Source organism: Zalophus californianus, chromosome 4, assembly GCF_009762305.2.
Source record: "Zalophus californianus isolate mZalCal1 chromosome 4, mZalCal1.pri.v2, whole genome shotgun sequence".
NCBI classification, from domain to species: Eukaryota; Metazoa; Chordata; class Mammalia; order Carnivora; family Otariidae; genus Zalophus; species Zalophus californianus.
Window position 1 is genome coordinate 11,868,779 of NC_045598.1, and position 20,939 is coordinate 11,889,717.

Genomic DNA, 20,939 nt, shown 5'->3' on the forward strand with positions numbered 1-20,939 from the left:
TTATTCATTTAGGGAACAGTCCTAATGGAACAAAATTATTTCCAGTAGAGCTTTTGGCTCTGGGCAGCTGGAAAGATCCAGATGTGCTAGGTCATAATAAAAAAGATGTTGTCTTCAGCATTCTGCTCCCCACCAAAAAGTTTTAAAAAGTCATGTTGATATTTAAAAATTTCCTAAGCTGTGAAAATTTTTCTTCAAATGACACACCCTCTGCTCATTACCCTTTCCTGACTCTGATGATAGACATAACAGCCAGATAGCTTAGTTATTCCCCCCAAATTCCATGGAAGATCAAGGACCAAGGACAACTACAAATAAAGGGAATCACAGGAAAAGAAAGAAAAATAACCTAGGAAAAAAAAAATTTTTTTAAGTAGGCTCCATGCCTGGCATGGAGCCCAACATAGGGCTTGAACTCATGACCGTGAGATCAAGACCTGAGCTGAGATCAAGAGTTGGAGGCTTAACCAACTGAGCCACCCAGTGCCCTGAAAAAATTTTAAGAAAGGGCAAAAAAAAAAAAAAAAAAATTTACAGTAGAGCAATCAAAGATACACTGTCTCAGCCAGGTGATCAAGGTTATCAAAAGCAATAAATCATGTTCATAATACGGCCTCTTGATAGCATGTGATGAGAAGGATGCTCTACTGCTGTGGTGGTTCCTCCTCAAAACCCCGTAACTAGCGGCGCCTGGGTGGCTCAGTCAGTTAAGCATCTGCCTTCAGCTCAGGTCATGATCTCAGGGTCCTGGGATCGAGCCCCAAATCAAGCTCTCTGCTCTGCAGGAAGCCTGCTTCTCCCTCTACCCTTCCCCCCTGCTTGTGATCTTTCTCTCTCTAATAAATAAATTAAAAAAAAAAAACCCATAACTCTAATCTAACTGTTAGAAAGACCTCAGACAAACCCAAACTGAATGAAGTCCACAAAATATCTGACAGTACTCCTCAAAACTGTCAAGATCATCAAACAAGGAAAGTCTGAGAAACTGTCATAGGCAGGAGGAATCTAAGGAGACATAAAGACTAAGTGTAATGTATCCTAAGATGGGATCTTGGAACAGATAAAAGACATTAGATTAAAATAATAATAGTAAGGGGGTGCCTGGGTGGCTCAATGGGTTAAGTGTCTGCCTTTGGCTTAGGTCATAATCTTGGGGTCTGGGATTGAGCCCCGAGTCCAGCTCCCTGCTCAGCGAGAGTCTGCTTCTCCCTCTCCCTCTGCCACTCCTCCATTTATGCTCTCTCACTCTCTCTAATAAATAAATAAAATATTTTTTAAAATAATAAGGAAATCAGAGTAAAGTAGGGACTTTTTATTTAATAATAATGTATCAGTACTGGTTCATTCATTGTCATAAATGTACTATACTAATGCAAGATATTAACAATAGGGAAAGCTGGGTGTGGGTATATGGGAACTCTGTTCTATTCTAAAACACAAAGTCTATTTAAAAAGTTTTTTAAAAATAGGTAATATGAAAAAAATTATAGAAAAAAAATAAAACTAGGGGAGCCTGGGTGGCTCAGTCGGTTAAGCATCTGCCTTCAGCTCAGGTCATGATCCTAGGGTCCTGGGATCGAGCCCCACGTCGGGCTCCTGACTCAGCAGGGAGCCTGCTTCTCCCTCTTCCTCTGCCTCTCCCCCTGCTCGTGCTCTCTCTCTCTCTCTCTGTATCTCTGTGTCTCAAATGAATAAATAAAATCTTAAGAAAAAGAGAGAGAGAAAAGAAAACTACTCACAGCATGGCAGAGTAGAAAGAACACAGACTTTAGAGGCAAAATCTTGGGTTTCAATCACTGCTCCATCATTTATTGGCTGTGTGATCTTAGGTAAATTACTAGGTGATTTTCTGAGCTTCAGTTTCCTCATCTGTAAAATGGGGATAATAGTAGTGCCAACCTAACTGGGTTGGTTTGAAGGTTAGATAGTATGTTTAAATAATCTGAGACCACCAACATTCCACCCCCAAAACCCTCTCAAGGGTGTCCATACACATTTCCTCAGACAGCAGGCCACTCCTGACTAACCAGGGTGTAAAAGGTAGCTCTTTCTACAAAGAAGCAGTTTAAGAGAGCCATCCTTCCTTAACAAAAGTTAGGGAGTGCAGCTCTGCATATTACACATTCACCTAACAGACTGTGATATCAAAGTGAGGTCACAGATTGCACATGAGAAAGCCAAAAGATTTTGCAGGGATCCAGGATTTCCAAATTTAGCTAGGTTTAGAATCAACCGGGACATTTTTCCGTTTTTTTAAAAAGATCCACCACTCTATCCCCAACCCCTTGAGATAAGGTGAGTCTGGTATGAGGTTGAGGAATCTATTATTTTTAGTATTTTTAGATGACTTGGATAAAAGTGATCTGCTATGGGATTTTTAGAAACAGTGATCCTGTCTCTTCTTCTTTCACAGAGAAGGAAATCGAGGCCCAAAGAATGCAGAAGTGATTAAGGATTTTAAGTTCAGAGGCAAGCGGTTCAGGAGTGGCAAGGCCAAGACCAGAACACATGGCTCGTGGCTCGGTTGTGTATCTCTGTCCTGAGTGTTTTCTAAAGCAAAGGTCCCGAACCATAAGCTGTCACTTGGAATTGCATGTGTGACTGACAGGGAAGAAAACGAAAAGCAAAAGGATTTATTGGGCAAGAAGATTCTATGGGGAGAGTGTAGTGGGAAAATCTACTGTGCTCAGGGACTAGTTAACAGAGATGACAGACTGGGCTTTAAATCTTCCCCTAACATTTACCGACTCTCCTACCTTTGGAAAATTCGAATACTGAAATTCATTCCCCTTTTGTAAATGGGTATGAGCTAATGTTTAAGAAGTTTGGAAAAATCAGGACACTCCAATTTTAAGTGTAAAAATGTATGCTTGAAAATCTCTACCGGATTTGCAGTAACCAAAAAAGGCTGTGACTGATGAAATTATTATATATTAAATAGATGCCAAAATTAGCCTGTCTGACGAAAGGGTATTTTAGAATCAGTGGTTTAAACATCAGCCTTCTGAAGAACCTATCCCAAGAACTGTGCAGTTGCTTTGGGAATCAAACACAGGCTGATTAAGAATTAAGGTGTTCCCTTAGTACAACACCAGAAGGTGGAACATTCAACTTCCTAGAACCGTCTGGCAAAGACTACAACGTACACAACTGTGCATTCATAATCACCCGCCAGGATTTCCAAAGGATTCTGTTCTGTCCCACCCTCAGCTATTTTATGTGAGTGATAAAGCAATCAGTAAGAACTTCCACCAGTTCCCACATCTACCCATCCGCCAGCATCTGCAATCACACAACCCTTCCTGTTCCTTTGGATAAACGGTCAATGCTCCCATCCATGGCTAACCCCTCTGCCTTTCTCACGACAGGAGGACACAGCTCTGACAATCCTTCCTCTCCCTCCACACCCATTCCTCCCTCTAGATCATTCCCATCAACATGAATATGCTATACAATCTGTCATCTTAAAAATAAACCTCTCAATTCTACATTCCCTCCACTTAGCATCTCATTTCTCTGCTCTCTTTTACAGCAAAACTTCAAAAACTGTAATGCACTATTTATACTTCCTGTCTTCAATTCCTCTCTTCCCATTGTCTTGAAACCTTTCCAAATACACTTTCATCCTTATCGCTCATCGAAAATACTCTTTACTAATTTTAAGGACAATCCTAAGTCCTCAAATGACTGGACCTCTTCACTGTGTAGGACCTAGCTGATTATCTCCTCTCTCCTGGAAACACTTTCCAGTACGGTGACTTCTAAGATGCCACGTCCTCCTGGCTTTCCCCCACCTCCTTGAGTGTTCCTTTTCTAGTTTTTTGCTGTTTCCCCCTCTCCTCCCTGATCTCCAAATACTGCTATGTCCCAGACTTACCCTCCTCCTCTACTATCTTCACTCACTCCCCTGGCAATCTCACCCTGCCTCGTGGTTTTCAATCCATCCATATGCTAATAACTTCCATTTGACTATCTAGACAAATGTCTCTAGCCTACATGTCTCCCAGAACTCCAGACACATCTCCACCTGGATGTCCAAACGGGTGTTTCAACGCAGTATGGTTCAAACGGCATGTGTCACTTCTGCACTTTGCCAACCTTGACCACCCACACTCTTACCCACCTTAGCTAATGGCAACGCCATTCCTTCCAATGCCCAGGCTGAAAATCCCTAGGGCCGTCCCTGACTCCTCTCTCTCATACTCCACATCCAAGCCATGGGCAAACCCTCTTCCCTCTGTCCAATCCATCCAGTTCTTAACGTCCTGACAACACCCTAGTCCCTGTCACCATCATTTCTCGCTTAGATTACTGCTACCACTTCTTAGCTGGCCTCCTCATTGCCACACTTGTCCTCTTACAGTCTTGTCAGAACCCTAAATGACCAGTCACTTCACTCAAAAAAAAAAAGTGAAAAAGCCCCTACAACAGCCAGGAAGTCCTACATGTATGACACATTTCCCTCCATTATTTGCCCAACCCCCTCTGCTAGTATACTCTCCTTTCTTCACCAGATGCTAGTCACACTGATTTGTCATTATCCCTGGACCGTCCCAAGCACACTCCCGCCTCTGGACCTTTGCACTGGATATTCCCTCTGTTTGTAATGTTGTTTCCTTAGATATTCATTCGGTTCACTTCTTTTACCCAATCAAGTCTTTGATCTAATGTTGCCTCCTCTGTGAGGTCTACCCTAGTCACCCCAGCTGCAGTCCCCCTATCCCTGGCCCCCTTACCATGCTATCATTTCGCTTCAGTAGCTTAATCATCTTCTAACATATTATATTACATTGTCATTTATTTATTATTTTTTTAAAAGATTTATTTGAGAGAGAGAGAGACCGTGCGCAAGTGTAAGCGGGGGAGGGGCAGTGGGAGAGGGACAAGCAGCCTCCCCCCTGAGCGCAGAGCCCAACACGGGGCTCAATCCCAGGTCCCCAAGATCATGACCCAAACCAAAGTCAGACACTCAACCGACCGAGCCACCCAGGTGCCCAACATTACTTGTCATTTTAAATATCTGTCTTCCCTCATTTGGATTTGATCTCCATTACGAGTGGGATTTTTGTCTGTTTTATTCATTCATGTATCCCCAGCATCTGAAACAATACCAGACAGAGTAGGAAATCCATAAATATCTGCTGTCAGAACAAATGAAGGATGAGAGTAGAATTAACCAAACAAAAGGGCGGGCTATGGCGTCATTTAAGGGAAGGCAGGCACTCTATTTTAAATGTCAAACTCTCACAACAACTAATTATGGGATACCACCACTTAAATGTATAAAGAAATCAAAACTTAAACTTCTTCCAAATATGTATTCTCCATTTTAGCAAATGGGCCAAACCTGAAACCTGACTCAGCCTTGACTAACCCTCTCACCCTCACAGAGCCAATCCACCAAGAAGTCCTGTTGATTTTATTATAAAATTTCAGCTCAAATTCATATGCTTCCCTTTCTCTCTACCACTAGGACTCTAGTCCAAGTCATCACTTCCTCTCACCCACACCACTGTGATGGCCTCCTAGCCGGTCTCTGTTTTGTTCTCGTGACTTCTCCAATCCATTTCCTAAATGGCAGCAAAAGTGTTCTTTAAAATGTAAACTGGATAATATCCCTCTGCTTACAATCTCAAAATCTCCCAGACCTTGGGGTGGGAATGAACTGGCCCGTCTACATCCCAACCCCATCTCCACCACTCTAGCCCTTGCTCACCGTGCCACGCCCACAAGGTGTGTCTTCAGGCCCTCGGTGTATGTCCTATTCTTTGCTGTTGTAGGGTCTTTGCACATGTGGTCTCACTCTCTCCACTCATCCTTCAAATCTCAGCAAAGAATGTTGCCTCCTGTTTAAAGTAGCTCTTCCCCTCTTATTTCTTGTTTTCTTCATACTTTCTGTTTTTGTTTCTCCCCCAATACAATACAAGCTTCATGAGAGGAGGGGCTACAATATTAGCTGTAGAGGGAGGAGGAGGTACCTCACTGGAAATGCCTGAGAAGCACTAGCTGTAGGAGGGTGTAGCTGTGGTAAGTCTCACTCAGCCGTTTTGTGTGTGTGTGTGTGTGTGTGTGTGTGTTTCTTTTTAAGATTTTATTTATTTGGGAGAGACAGAGACTCTAGAGATGGTGAAAGCAGGGAGGAGAGGGAAAAGCAGGCTCCCCGCTGGCCCGGAGCCTGACATGGGGTTCGATCCCAGGACCCTGGGATCATGACCTGAGCCAAAGGCAGACCCCAACCGACTGAGCCACCCAGGTGCCCCTGTTTGTTTGTTTGTTTAAGTAGGCTCCACACCCAACGTGGGGCTAGAACTCACAACCCTGAGATCAAGAGTCACATGTTCTACCGACTGAGCCAGCCAGGCCTCCCGAGGTCTCACTCGGCCATGAGAGCTGTCATTCTAACACTAGTCACTACCACGCTCCCTCCAGATGGAGCACTTACATCATTTCAAAAGGAACTAACAAGGTTTCAGGGGCAAGTCACATGAACTCCCATGGCTATGGACTGAATTGTGTCCTATCAAAATTCGTATGTTGAAGCCCTAACACCAATGTGATGGCCTTTGGAGATGGAACCTTTGGGAGATAATCAGGTTTAATGAAGTTATAAGGTTGAGGCCTTTATAATGGGACTAGTGCTCTTATGAAAAGAGGATGAGACACCAGAACTCTATCTCTGCCAGGTGAGGACAGAGCAAGAAGGCAGCTGCCTGCAAGCCAGTAAGACAGCCCTCACCAGCACCGTGACTTTGGACTCCCAGCCTCCAGAACCATGAGAAATAAAGTTGTGTTGTTTAAGCCCCTAGTCTATGCTACTTTGCTATGGCAGCCTGAGTGGGTTAGGACACCACCCAAAATGAGAAGGCTCCAGTCTCACCTGCAGTATCAGCAAATAAACAAGGAAAAAGACACCTGATGCAGTAGCACTCTCCAGAAAGACTCTCCACTCCAAATGAAACTGCCCCCCTCCTGCTTGTCTGATGCTCTTCTTCGTACCGCTACACTTTCCCGAAGACTGAACCCTGTTTAGGCTATTGCTTTGAATACTCACTGCTGACGAATGCTCACATGTGAGAAGACTTCACAGCTGGCACCAAAGGGTGGCAGGCACCCTCCGGAGGCTTCAGCCACCTTCCAACCTACCCACCTCCAAGCACTAAAATGGGTGCGTCAGGCACACCAAGGCACATCAACAACTGTGTTTTGTTCAGAAAGACTCACTGATGTTTGTTACGAAGTAATTTTGGTTGGGACTCATGACAGCCGACAGAAACATTTCCTCAGGCAATCTTCCCATGGGATTTCTGCCTGAAGGAGAATCTCATAGCATTCTTTATTAAAAACCAGTGCTTGTTTGTTTAAAAAGGAGACATTTCAAATAGCTGTTTTTCCCCCTTTAAAGCTAGGCTTTAATTGTAGATTCGAGTGAAGTGGCCAGCAGATTCTTTGAGACACTTTGTTAGAAAATTAAACCTTCAGGAGTTTCTATGTTTTATAAAAGGAAATAGTCTAACACCGCATTTTTATTTTTTTGAAAGATTTATTTATTATTATTATTTTTTTAAAAAGATTTTATTCATTCATTTGGCAGAGAGAGAGACAGCAAGAGAGGGAACACAAGCAAGGTGGGAGACGGAGAAACAGGCTTCCCGCCGAGCAGGGAGCCCGACGCGGGGCTCGATCCCAGGACTCTGGGATCGTGACCTGAGCCAAAGGCAGAGGCTTAACGACTGAGCCACCCAGGTGCCCCTTTTTGAAAGATTTATATTTGAGAGAGAGAGCACGCGCATGTGGGCGCGCAAGAGCAGGGGAGAGGGAATGGGAGAGACAGAATCTCAAGCAGATTCCCCACCGAGCACGGAGCCTGATACGGGGCTCAATCCCACGACTGTGAGATCATGATCTCAGACAAAACCAAGAGCTGGATACTTAACTGACAGAGCCACCCAGGTGCCCCTGACATTGTATTTGTAAAGTCAGTTATTTATCTGATACTTCAAAACATAGTCTTAGTGGTTTAAAAGAAAAAAGTCCCATGTCTACCTTACAGGGAGAAATAAGGGAAAATAAGCACAGTAGTTAGCAATGGGTTATGAGGGTCCCACAGTCCAGAGCTTCACTTCTAGAAGAAAGAGCAGTGCTTAGCTCAAATTATCAAAGGCATAAAGCTTGGTTACAAAATAGAGGAAGAGAGTATTAGTATTTTGTGATTGAAATAATCAAAGCTGCTCTGAAATGGGACCTGGACACCAAGTACAGTGGCAACAGGATGCTTAAGCTGAAGAGATAGTCTACATTGTCTACATTTTAGAATCTGTGATCCAAACACTAATCAGTATTACACCAAGTGCAACGGGGACAAAGGGTTAGAAGAAGAAACTCTCCGAAGTACACAATTCTGAGGGCCCTAAAACAGCACCGACTTCCAAAATTTTTAAAAGATTAACACTTGGTCATCTTTCTAATGATTTTAATAAAGAATTTCCTCCATGCAAACCCCAACCCCACCTGTGAGTACCTGCTGTCGGTAGGCTCCTGCCTCCTATGTTTGCCTATTGCAGGGGAAGGAACAGGAGCTTACAGCTTTGGGGGAGCAAAACACAGCGTCGTCTCATACAACAGTTTTAAGTCCCTGGCCTAGACAGTCATAGCAGTCATTACAGAAAAAAAGGTAAGCTAAACTAGCCTTCCCAACCCCCTGGAAAATCGCATCATCTAGTCCCACTCCATATTTGTCCCAGAGAGATGAAGTCACCTGTTCACTGATATAAGGAGAACTGGCTCCTGTGCCAGGAAATGAAACTCAGGGCCCTTTCTACTATACCAAGTAGCTCCCCATCTAGTAATCAAAGTAGTAAATCAAGACCTAAATAAGTAAAGCATCTACTCAAGGAAAACCTCAGTTTCCTTAGTCCTAGTGTGAATTCTGACCTTGAAAAGCCAAATGAATGTCTGGGAAAAGCTTGCCAACAAATCTAGTAGAGTACTTTATGCTCAGTGGACTCTTTCTCCATCACACTAGCTCCTTCAATCTTATGGTTATGCCTTTTCAAATTGTCCTGCCTCAAAAGTGCCAAAACAAATCCCCCACCCGCCCCAAGAAAGGTTAGGTCAAAAAGGAGAAAACAGTTTCTTTTTGCTAGAATTTTGGCATAGTGGGGCTGTGCAGTAATGTACCTACTCGAGAATCTTCCCACACTCCTGAGGTGTTAAGAGTAACCAGTAGAGGCATGTTCCATACACTCCCCAAATATCTGAGCTGGCGACAACAAAAGATATTCATTCAGAGATCTTAGCCCTGGGACAACAGCTTCTGTCAGTCAACTACAGTTCTCACGATGCTGTGTTTCTGCTCTTACTTCAACTTCATACCAAAAAGCGTATCACACCAGTGCAAGCACTTGAGAAAACCACACAGATGAATTCACACAGTAGTACAGCAATTCTGGCAGGGCACCAATAGTCAGGATAAAGATTTTTTTTTTCCCCCAAAGACCTTATACAAGCACATTACTTTTGGCATTTACAAAGCAGATCTGACAAAGGGCCTGGGTCCCCAGTACCAGAGACCAAAACCAAAACAGCCAGATAGAATTACCATGCAAAGGGAGTTACCTGGTACGATGGCAAAGATCAGAATTTTATTTCTTACCTGAAGCCAAAGGTCGGATCCACTCCTTGCTATTCAGGTCAAGTCTCCAGAGGTCATTGAAGGCAGCATTGCAGCTGCTCTGGGTACAGCCTCCAAACACATACATAGACTGATTAGCATCGTAATAGCATGCACCTAGAAAGAAAACAATAAGTTCATAGCTGATGTTTAACTCTGAAGCCCCTCTAACACCATAATTATAGCCCATATCTTTCAAAGATCAATTATTTCACTCGTTTTGCAACTCTGTTGCCAGGTACCATCCTTCTATAACCAGCCTCTTGTCTTCAGATTGGTTAATATCACATCACTCTTTATTTTAAGATTTTATTTATTCATCTGACAGAGAGAGAGAGCACAAATGGGGGTAGTGGCGGAGGGAGAAGGAGAAGCAGGCTCCCCGCTGAGCAGGGAGCCCGAGGCGGGGCTTGATCCCAGGACCCTGGAATCACGACCTAAGCCAAAGGCAGACGCTTAACCAACTGAGCCACCCAGTCGCCCCTGGAAATGTTATTTCTGAGCACACTAAGCAAAGTGACAATGTCGTCATCAAATAAGACAGTATCATTCCAGCAAGAGCACACAAGAATTCAGATTAAGGGTGCTTAATGAGTAAAATTTCAGTACAGCTGCATAATTCATCTAAATCTGCATCATTATGCTCTAGGGCTGGGCGGAGTCAGTGATAACAGACGCACTCAGTCCTCCCACTTCTTACCTGCAGCCCTCCTCTGACCGTTTTTGCTTTCAAATGAAACCTGAAGCACATCTTTATATGAAGAAAATGACAGAAGACATTTTTAATCAATGCCATGAAGTAACAGCACATAAAGATCGATGTAGCTCGGGGACCTTAGAAGTAGTACGGTCCCAAAGCAACTGAGAGAAAAGCATGGAAGTTATTAAGTCCCTAGGTGCATCCAAAAGCCACCAACACAGGCTGGTTGGTGCCGAATGGAAAACCAGCTCAGTAACATTTACAAAGCACCAAAGTCTTTCAGAAGAGCCTTTTCAATCAGATGATTATATACGCCTCACTGATGGGCACCATTCCAAAGCAAAAGGGCAAGGACTGTAAGAAGGGCTGGGCTGTTCCCCCAAAACCAGGAGGACCAGAGCCAGAGTTTAGATGAGAGGCACTGCCACCTTGCTTGGCACTAAAAAGCTCATTAAGTCTCTATCCTTTGGAAAAGATGACCCCACTCCTTACAGTCTTGCATTTACCATCTTGGCTCACAGGAAGAGGACCGAGCAAAACTTTCCTTTCCATTCATTTCATGCATACTGGTGGGGGAAAAAAAGACCTCTTAATGTTCATGTGAAACTAGGCTGGAACAGTAAGTGTCCCATATGAGGCAGGGGAAAGGGAAAAGAAGCCTGAAGATTCAATCCACTAGAGCATGGTTTCAGTGATTGGCCAGCTTATTTGTGGGTCTAGTGCAGTTTAGCACACCTCTGTTTGTAAGAGCCCTTCTGAACTCTGCCACCACTTACTCACGGTCAGAAAAAGGGAAGTGCCACTGCTATCATTACCTCTGTGATATGCACTAGCTCTGCGAATGACTGTCCTTTTTTTTTCTCAACCCAGCCCGCTTCACAGGCCCTTTAAGGAATCTCTACACTAGGAAGGCCACATCAGAAAACTGCAGGAGTTATGAGGTACTACAAGCAGTGTGTTCCGTCACTTACACTTGGTCATCTCAGCCAGTGGAAGGCAGAGATCCAAATCATCTGACCTCTGACACTGTACGATAATGGAGGTGCAGACTTTTCAAATTAACAAACACTACACAATGGTATATGAAGATTTAAGTGATCTTGCACTTTCCACTAACTTTCTTTGCCTTTGAAAATAATTGCTAATCTATATCAGTTTTAAAATCCATACCGCAACAAGAAAGTCTATTAAGAAGTAACCCTCCCCCACCAAGAAGTAAAATCCTACGAAACTCTACTGCACTGCACTGCTCGTATTTCAGAGTGTTAAGAACTGCAAATAATAACAAAAAAAAAAAAAAAAAAAGAACTGCAAATAACAAAGGACAGAATTTAGCTGACATTAGACAAACAAAAAGCATAACTGCTGGAACCACATTTCAATCTCCACTAAAGAAGCTGAGCTTCAATATCTTGGGTCTTCTCATATCTGTCTTCAACTAGCCACTCCAACAAATGGGACTGAAATTTTGAACTGAACCAACTGGTGCCAGGCATGAAAGAACATTCTTTTCCTCTTGGTAACCCATACTTACGGAACAGAAATTAGCAGTGTCCTATGGCTTCTGAAGCCTTAATTTGTGTCCATTATAAGAATGTTTAATAAGACAAATCCATAACTAAGAGAGTCAAGGGCTCATTTATGTCTCACCACTCTTCAAAGATCAAATCTCGGCAGCTGTTTCCTTCATATAGCAAAAGAGCACAGTGCCTTTATTTTTCAAAGAGGTAGCAAACATTCTTCTTCTCTATTTGGATTGAAAACCCAGCCAACAGCTGGGCCCCATGAGGTCCTTGCCACATGTATTTTAATCCTACACTAAAATAAGGCAATCGGTATTTTCCTGCTTCTCTTTGAGCAAACAAAGGTTTCTAGAAGAGGAAGGCACAGCCCAAACTCTGCAAAACTAGCAGGACTGAAATGACAAGTTTCACACACACTGTATTCTCAATGCCTATCAGTTAATTAGCAACAAAGCCTGGAGCGGAAGGGAGTCAATTCAAGCAGCTATGTTTAGAACTCTGATATAATGGAATGAGAAAATAGCCATCATAATAATACACTCAAATATTTTAAGCATCCTATTAAACTTTTGTTTACTGTCTATTTTTATTTAAGACACCTACATGTTGGTATGGGTGGGGGTGGGGAGACCCAACAAGTTCAATGGGCCTTTTAGAAAAACTAAGAATTTAAGCAAATGCCAGTGCTCAAGTGGTCATTTCCCTTTTACCAATGTTCTCCACCCAAACAGCACATTTTCTTTTCAGAACATCTAGACCACTGGGATGTGCCATACAAAAGATATAGTTCACAGTATGAATATTCTGCTAAGAAGTAACATTAGGAATGTTTATTCTAATTGCTAAATCTCTTCAAATTTTCTGAAGTGGTTTGATTGCTCCATGAACAACTATTGCAAGACATCTATTTCCAGTTAATATCTAATAATCCCTACTCAAAGGCAAGTCAAATATTCACATTAACACCCAGCAGGCAAGCAGTTCTTCAGCATCCTGAACACTTGCCTACTGTAGTATAATCCTCTCTAGGGCAAGGTCTCCCAGTTGTTTCATATTTCCTATGATGCCTGGGAGTCACTCAGGCAATGTCCACTGAACTCCAACCTTTGCTCATTCAAACGTTAAATTCTCTTTTGTTTTCCACTTGTTTCCAGGGAAAGGTCCTGAGGCATTTATCCCATGCTTAAAAAGACAACGCTGTCATGTGTCTCAGTCTACAAGCCAGGACAGATTTGATAAGGCCTATAATTACATAACTATGGAACAAGCAAGGCTGGTAATCCAGTTTGGGCCTGCTAGCTACTGCAGGAGCACTACTAGCATGGGTAGGAAATGACCGGACCCTATGTGCAGCCTAGACCTAAACACTAAAAGCATGATGCTGGGGGCTCTAACAGAGCCCTACATCAATCTGAAAAGGACATTCTCTGTTAGTCAAGGCTTCATGATTGTTCATGCACACACCCGCCAAAAAACTAGGAAAACTGGCTTCGTTTTGGTCCCAGGCTTCTACACCGGAAAGAAGCTGTGCTGATCCATCTTTGTGATACTTAATTTCAAAGAATTCAGTAGATTTCAACTACGAACCACGTGTTGTGAAAGGTACATGGATGTCTAAGACTTGGAACCTGCTTGTCCTCCAGTAGACAACCACTCGTGGAGGAGACATCTTCATCACCCTATCACTTTGCAGTTTAAAAAATATTTTTACAAGTGTTTCCTTGATTAAATTTCCTAGCAACCCTGTGGCATAAACAGAATTTGTTACACACTTTTTACAGATGAGAACACTGGGTTAGAAGAACCAAGGAGGGGTGCCTGGCTGGCTCAGTCGGTGGAGCGTGTGACTCTTGATCGTGAGTTGAAGCCCTATGCTGGGGTGTAGAAATTACTTAAAAAAAAAAATAAAATGTTAAAGGGGCACCTAGGTGGCTCAGTTGGTTGAACGTCTGCCTTCGGCTCAGGTCATGATCCTGGGGTCCTGGGATGGAGTCCTGCATTGGGTTCTCTGCTCAGCAGGGAGCCTGCTTCTCCCCCTGCCTGCTGCTCTGCCCGCTTGTGCTTCCTCCCTCTCTCTGTCAAATAAATGAAATCTTTTAAAAAAAATTTTGTGAAATAAAAATAAAAAAAGAAGAGCCAAGGAACTTGCTTCTCAAGTTTAAAGTGCTTTCATATTCAGCCTCTCTGAAAGACAATTATGGCGAGAGATGGTAATAAACAGTACGAGAAAGATAAGAAGAGTGTTTTAAGGGGGTACAAGTAGAGGAAGAAAAGAGTTTCATCTCCATGGCAGAAAATCTGAGAGGAGTTTATGAAGAATGTGGCTTTTGGCTTTATCTCTGAGATGGGTGTTAGAGGATGGAACATTTTCGGAACACTTTCAGTCCATTAACAAGGGACAAACAAGTCCATGGACGAAAAAGGAATGAGAGGGAAAGGAAGAAGGCAATAGGGGCATGCAAGCAAGGCCATGAAGTATGGAAGTTTAGGGGCACCTGGGTGGCTCAGTCGTTAAGCATCTGCCTTCGGTTTAGGTCATGATCCCAGGGTCCTGGGATCGAGCCCTGCATCGGTCTCCCTGCTCAGCAGGAAGCCTGCTTCTCCCTCTCCCACTCCCCCTGCTTGTGTTCCCTGTCTCGCTGTGTCTCTATCGAATAAATAAATAAATCTTTATTTAAAAAAAGATCTTATTTATTTATTTGACCGAGAGAGAGAGAGAGTACCAGCAGGAGGAGTGGGAGGGAGAGGGAGAAGCAGGCTCCCGCTGAACAGAGAGCCCGACATGGGGCTCGATCCCAGGACCCCGGGATCAAGACCTGAGCTGAAGGCAGATGCTTAACTGACTGAGCCACCCAGGCGCCCCTAAAATCTTTTAAAAATTAAAAAAAAAAAAAGTAAGGAAGTTTAAGACATAACAAGGAGTCTCATGTGGGTGGAGCCTAGCTGTGTGAGGATGCAGCAGAGATTTAAGCTGAAAGAGTATGCTGGGGCCTTGAAAGTCAGAGGGAGGGGAAACTTCTGCATGCAGTGTGGAAAGACTGCAGTTTTCTGGCAGAGGAGTGACAAGACTGGTTTGAGGTTACAGACTTGCAGTGGTTCCAGACACAGGCTCCCGTCATTTTAGGCAAGTCCATTCTCTTTGTGTAGGAGCATCCCATTCACTGCAGGACGGCGAACAGTCCTGGCCCTTGCCTACTAAATGCATGCAGTGCTTTCCAGTCAAGCAAATGAACAATGAATGATCTTACATATCCAAATGCCCTTCGAGGTGGCACTGTCCCCAGTTTCAGAGATGGGTGCCAACAGTGTCTAGTGCAGGTTTAGATGAAGAGAGAGAAAAAGAAGACCAGTTAGAAAAGATTTAGGAAAGAAACAATTAGCACATAAACACGAGTAATGGGAAAAATAAGGAAAGATAGAGATTGCAAAAATGGACAGAATCAACAAGATTTGACTTTTGTTGCTGAAGGAAAGAGAAGAACTGAGGATAAATCCAAGAATTCAAGCCTGTGTAACTGAAAGAACGATAATGCCATTAACTAAATTATGGAAAGCAGAACATCTGGGGGCAACTACCAAATACCACCAATAGCTGGCGAGATAGGAAACGTCTGTGTATCTCTGGGGCAGTAGGAGCAAAGAGCTGGAAATGCAGACCTTGATCTCAAGGTGAGTCAGGAATAAGAAATAAAATTGGGCTCTGGGGAGAAACACACAGTAGGAAGAGAAAGGAGCTAAGGAAAGACACTGAAGGAATTCCTGGTTTTCAACCTATTCTGAAAAATGCCCATTTCCGTGTAACCGTCTTCCTTCAGTCTGCCAGTTAGCACACAGAGAGAAAGGGAACAATGAGAGATGCGCTGAGAGGAAACGAGACACCGACACCCCCCCCCTTTTTAAAGGTTTTATTTATTTATTTGACAGAGAGAGACACAGTGAGAGAGGGAACACAAGCAGGGGGAGCGGGAGAGGGAGAAGCAGGCTTCCCGTGGAGCAGGGAGCCCAATGTGGGGCTCGATCCCAGGACCCTGGGATCATGACCTGAGCCGAAGGCAGATGCTTAATGACTGAGCCACCCAGGCGCCCAGACATAGACCCCTTTTTTAAAAATCTATGGCACCTTTTCTTGCCTTTCAGGTGAAGATACGAAAAAATTTCAAGGTAAAAACACATATCAAAACCCACCAAACTCCGAATTTCTGTGAGCTTACTCACTGTACTTTTCCTCTCCATTTCCCCTTCAAATAACTCTATTTTGTGGTGATGCTCTTTCCAAAGCTGTTAACGGAAAAACATTTTTTTCTTCTCTCATTAGAAAGCTGAACTGTTACTGTGATAATTATTCACCTCTGAATACTTGCCAGTTTGGTTTCTACTTTCCCCAGATTTCCCTCACCTAGGGTTCTAAAGCTACTTGTTTCAAAAAACAATCTGAAAACAGCCTTTGGAAACCCCGTCTCCACTTGTTATTCCAAGTATCTGTAGGTCACTGAAGTTAACTCCCCCTCAACAATAAATACTGGACCTAACATGGATTCTTCTGTAATTTCATTAAATATTCTTGGCAAGAATTCATTTACAGTCTGTACTCCTGAAAACATTCAAGACCCTTTCAAAACGATGTCTGAGGGAATAATACTGGGAAGGAGGAGAGGGAGAAGAAAGGAGGAGGAGGAGGTAGTGATGGTGGTAATAGTACTACTAGTAGTACTAGTTGTACCAGTCTGGGTTTGGAGTATTTTTCAGTAGTTGCTGTTAATGGCTCTTTTCACTATGTTGATGTTTGCACTGATGGTGCAAGAGCAATGCTAGGTAAAACCGCTGCAGCCTGTGTAAGACTCAAGGCAGGGGTATTAAAATAAAACCAGTTCTGACTTCACAGACCCCTAAAAGGGTCTCACCGATGCCCTCCTCCCCAAAAGTCCAGGAATCACACTTTGAGATCCACTGTCTTAGGGGGTTTATAACAGGACAAGTAAAAATAGCTCCTCAAAAGAACTGAAAACACAGGAATAGTCTGGCCTGTTCCTTTGATCTATTTAGACCCAGTTCAAAGATAACAATAAATTATAATTATGGAGTGAACTCTCCTCTGGATATGAGTACAACATATGGTCTGGGGCAGCCAGCCTCCAAGATGGCCTCCGATGGTCCTCACTTCCGGGTATTTACACTGCTGGTCAATCTCTGTGTGACCAATAGAACCAAGCAGAAAAGTTGGTATTCACTTCAGAAAGGGGCTGGAAAAGACACCATGGCTTCTGTCTTGGTATCTGTCTCTTTCTCTCAGTTCATTCATTCTGTGGGAAGCCAGCTACCAAGTAATTAGCAGCTCTATGCAGAGGTCCAAGTCCTAAAGAACGGAAGCCTCCTGTCAACAGTTACTTGAGTGGGGTTGGCAGCAGATCCCCTGGGCCCCAGTCAAGCCTTCAGGTGACTACAGCCCTGGCTGACAGACTGATTGCAAGCTCATCAGGGACCCTGGGCCAGCTAAAGCACTCCAAATTCCTGGCCCTCAGGAACTCTGTAAGATAAGAAATGTTTTAAGCTGCTAAGTTTTGGGGTTAATTTTTATGCAACATGAATAACCAATACACTCTCCTTCTCCTCAAGAGTTCAAAATATATACACTTATCATGATGAGCACGGGGTGATTTACAGAATTGTAGAATAACTACGCTGGACACCTGAAACTAATTAACTATACTGGAATTAAAATTAAAAACTTAAATTAAAAAAAAGAGTTCAAAATTAGGATTAGTATCAAAGAGTATCAAAATTAGTATTCCAGACAAAAACACAGGCTCAGAACAGGAAAAACTTTTCTATGAGCTAAAGAGTTGAGAGGTTTCATGAGGGAGCTAGAACTTCAGCTGAGTCTTCAAGGAAAGGCAGGCTTCAGCTAAGTGGATGGGAATACTGAAGCAAGGAAGAAACCGGTACAGCAAAGTGACAGCCTGAAAGAGGGGAGCTCCTGGGAGAAGCTGGGAGATGAAGGAGTAAATCTGGACACAGATCAAATTAAAGAAGGCTCTGAATATAACACTAAGTTTAGCTTTTATCTTGTAAGCAAAGGACAGGTACTGAAGCTTTTTGAACAGGGAAGTAATATAATTAAAGCTGTAATTATGAGAAACTTCCTAAGAGTCCCCCTCCAATGACCTTTCTTTATGCAGAACTATTAATAATACACCTTTACTGGCCTAAGATATACCACATCTCATTCTGATGAAGGTATGAATCTCTAATAGAATAAAATGGTGTCTACAAAAATAAATTAAAATGGAGAGTCAATTCTAAAATAATTTTTAAAACTCTAAATTACATCCAAATTGCCAGAGCATTTATAATTTTACTATTTAAATTTGTATTTATAGTTAATACCCTTCATGTTCAAAATTTTTGTATGACCCCAGTCAAAATCAGTATTTTCTAAACATATACTATGTTAAAATAAAGAATTATCCTAAGACTTACTGCTAAACTCTGGCTACTCTGGAAGTAGGATCTCAGAAATACCCTCATGCACTCCTTTCCTTTGTTTTCCTCTGACATGATGTCAGATGTTCAAGTCTAAGATAATACCTTGACCTCTTTGGAGCAGATACTAGAAAAATCCAAATATAAAATTATACCAAGGTACCTACACTGTACCTAGGCTCACAGCCTTCCCTGATTCTAATTATAAAATTAATATAAATCCTCATTTTGCATTCATGTCATTAAAAAGTCAAACAAAATACACGCTTCCAAAGTAATTTTTAGAAATACGACCACAGGCAGGGTGGCCTCTGCTCTCACGGTGAATACTTACTGTGTGAGAACCGCTGAGTGATCGGGGTTCCAGGGTAAGGGTACGTCCGACTCTCCCACTGAATGTGTCCTTCCTGGACAGCCTTTATGAAACCATGATAACACTGGTGGGCTACACCTAAAGACAAAAAAAACAAAGGCCTCAGCCTGGATACTTCACTTTTCAATCAAATTATTAAAACTGCATCTACTGGGGCGCCTGGGTGGCTCAGTCGTTAAGCATCTGCCTTCGGCTCAGGTCATGGTCCCAGGGTCCTGGGATCGAGCCCCGCCTCGGGCTCCCTGCTCCGCGGGAAGCCTGCTTCTCCCTCTCCCACTCCCCCTGCTTGTGTTCCCTCTCTTGCTGTGTCTCTCTCTGTCAAATAAATAAATAAAATCTTAAAAAGAGAAACAAAACTGCATGTACTAACTGTCTTATCACTTTCATAAGACCTAAGTTTCTTAGTGGAACTCCAAATTTCTCTGATTTTTCAAAGAAAGAAAACAGAATTTCAAAACTAGAAGATCCAATCCTTCTACTTTACCAGGGTTTAGGGAGGTTAAATGTTACAAAGCTCAAGGTTACAAAATTAGCTCGCACTGTAACTGCTCTTTACATCGCATGATGAGGCAACACATTATAACAACTGGTAGGGGCGCCTGGCTCAGGCAGTAGAGCGTGCAACTCCTGATCCTGGGGTCATGCGTTTGAATCCTATAATGGGCGTAGAGTTTACTTTAAAAAATAAATAAATAAATAAAAATAGTATAAAATTAAAACAATTGGTATTATTTACTCCAAAGCAAAGGGGCTGGGGAATAATTTAGCTTTATGAGAAAAAGCATGGTAAAACTGTCTGGAATGTAAATTACAGGCATTCATAAATATCTATGGTTAAACCATGGCAACCAAATATATTCCATCTTAAACAAAGAGATTATTAGCTTACAGGGAATTATGAAATGATGAATTTACAACTAAGGAAAGCTGTTTTTTAAAGGTAAGAGCTTTTACTACAATGGTGGATACGTGTCATTATACATTTGTTCAAACCCACAGAATGTGCACCCTAATGCAAACTGTGGACTTGGGGTGATGATATGTCCATGAGGTTCATCAACTATAACAAATGGACCACTCTGGTGGGGAATGTTGATAGTAGGGGAGGCTGGGATTTGGGGAGGACAGGGGGTATATGGGAAATCACTGAACTTTCTGCTCAATTTTGCTGTGAACCTAAAACCACTCTAAAAAATACAGTCTATTTTTTTTTTTAAGTGAGAGCTTCATGTTTCTGGAACAATCTATCTTTTTAACTCATGAAATGATTATCTTATTTCAAAGAGCAACATTCTGAATGAAGAGAATAACAAATTATGTTACACTTTGAAAGAACATATCATTTAAAAAAATTTTTTTTGAACATATCATTTTTTAATTCATATCACCTTAGTGGATCCTTAAACGGGATCAGAGTACTTATACATGTTTTCTAAAGACGATTACTATCTCTTGGCTGAACTCACAATTAAAGATTAAATATTAAGGGGTGCCTGGGTGGCTCAGTCATTAAGCATCTGCCTTCGGCTGAGGTCATGATGCCACGGTCCTGGGATCGAGCCCTGCATCGGGCTCCCTACTCAGCGGGAAGCCTGCTTCTCCCTCTCCCATTCCCCCCGCTTGTGTTCCCTCTCTCGCTAGCTCTCTCTCTCTGTCAAATACATAAATAAAATCTTTAAAAAAAAAAAGAATTAAATATTAAGGGGTGCCTAGGTGGCTCAGTCGGTTAAGCGTCTGTCTTTGGCTCAGGTCATGATCCCAGGGACCTGGGATCGAGCCCCACATCGGGCTCCCTGCTCAGCAGGGAGCCTGTTTCTCCCTCTGCCTCTGCCCCCCAGCTCGTGCTCTCTCTCTCTCTCTCTCCCATATAAAGATATAAAATCTTGGGGCACCTAGGTGGCTCAGTCATTAAGCATCTGCCTTCGGCTCAGGTCATGATCCCAGGGTCCTGGGATCGAGCCCGACATTGGGCTCCCTGCTCAGCGGGAAGCCTGCTTCTCCCTCTCCCACCACCCCTGCTTGTGTTCCCCCTCTCGCTGTGTTTCTGTCAAATAAATAAAATCTTTAAAAAAAAAACTTAAAAAAAAAAGAAATATTAAAAAGACACAGCCACTCAATGTGTGACAGCACTGCCAATTATACATTGATGAAGAAAGTAACACAGATTTATAAACACTGAAATGAGGTAAGGCA

The 20,939-nt window shown here is 42.8% G+C and overlaps 1 protein-coding gene across 1 annotated transcript in view; it reads right to left on the reverse strand.

Annotated features, from left to right (window-relative positions):
• The window catches only part of FBXO42 (F-box protein 42), a 101,607-nt gene that overhangs the window by 23,021 nt on the left and 57,647 nt on the right, over positions 1-20,939 (reverse strand). The window contains exons 3-4 of the mRNA XM_027621506.2: positions 18,708-18,824; positions 9,653-9,787 (exon numbers count right to left, since the gene is read on the reverse strand). Of these exons, the coding sequence (XP_027477307.1) occupies positions 9,653-9,787; positions 18,708-18,824 (252 nt within the window). The remainder of the gene's footprint in view (positions 1-9,652; positions 9,788-18,707; positions 18,825-20,939) is intronic.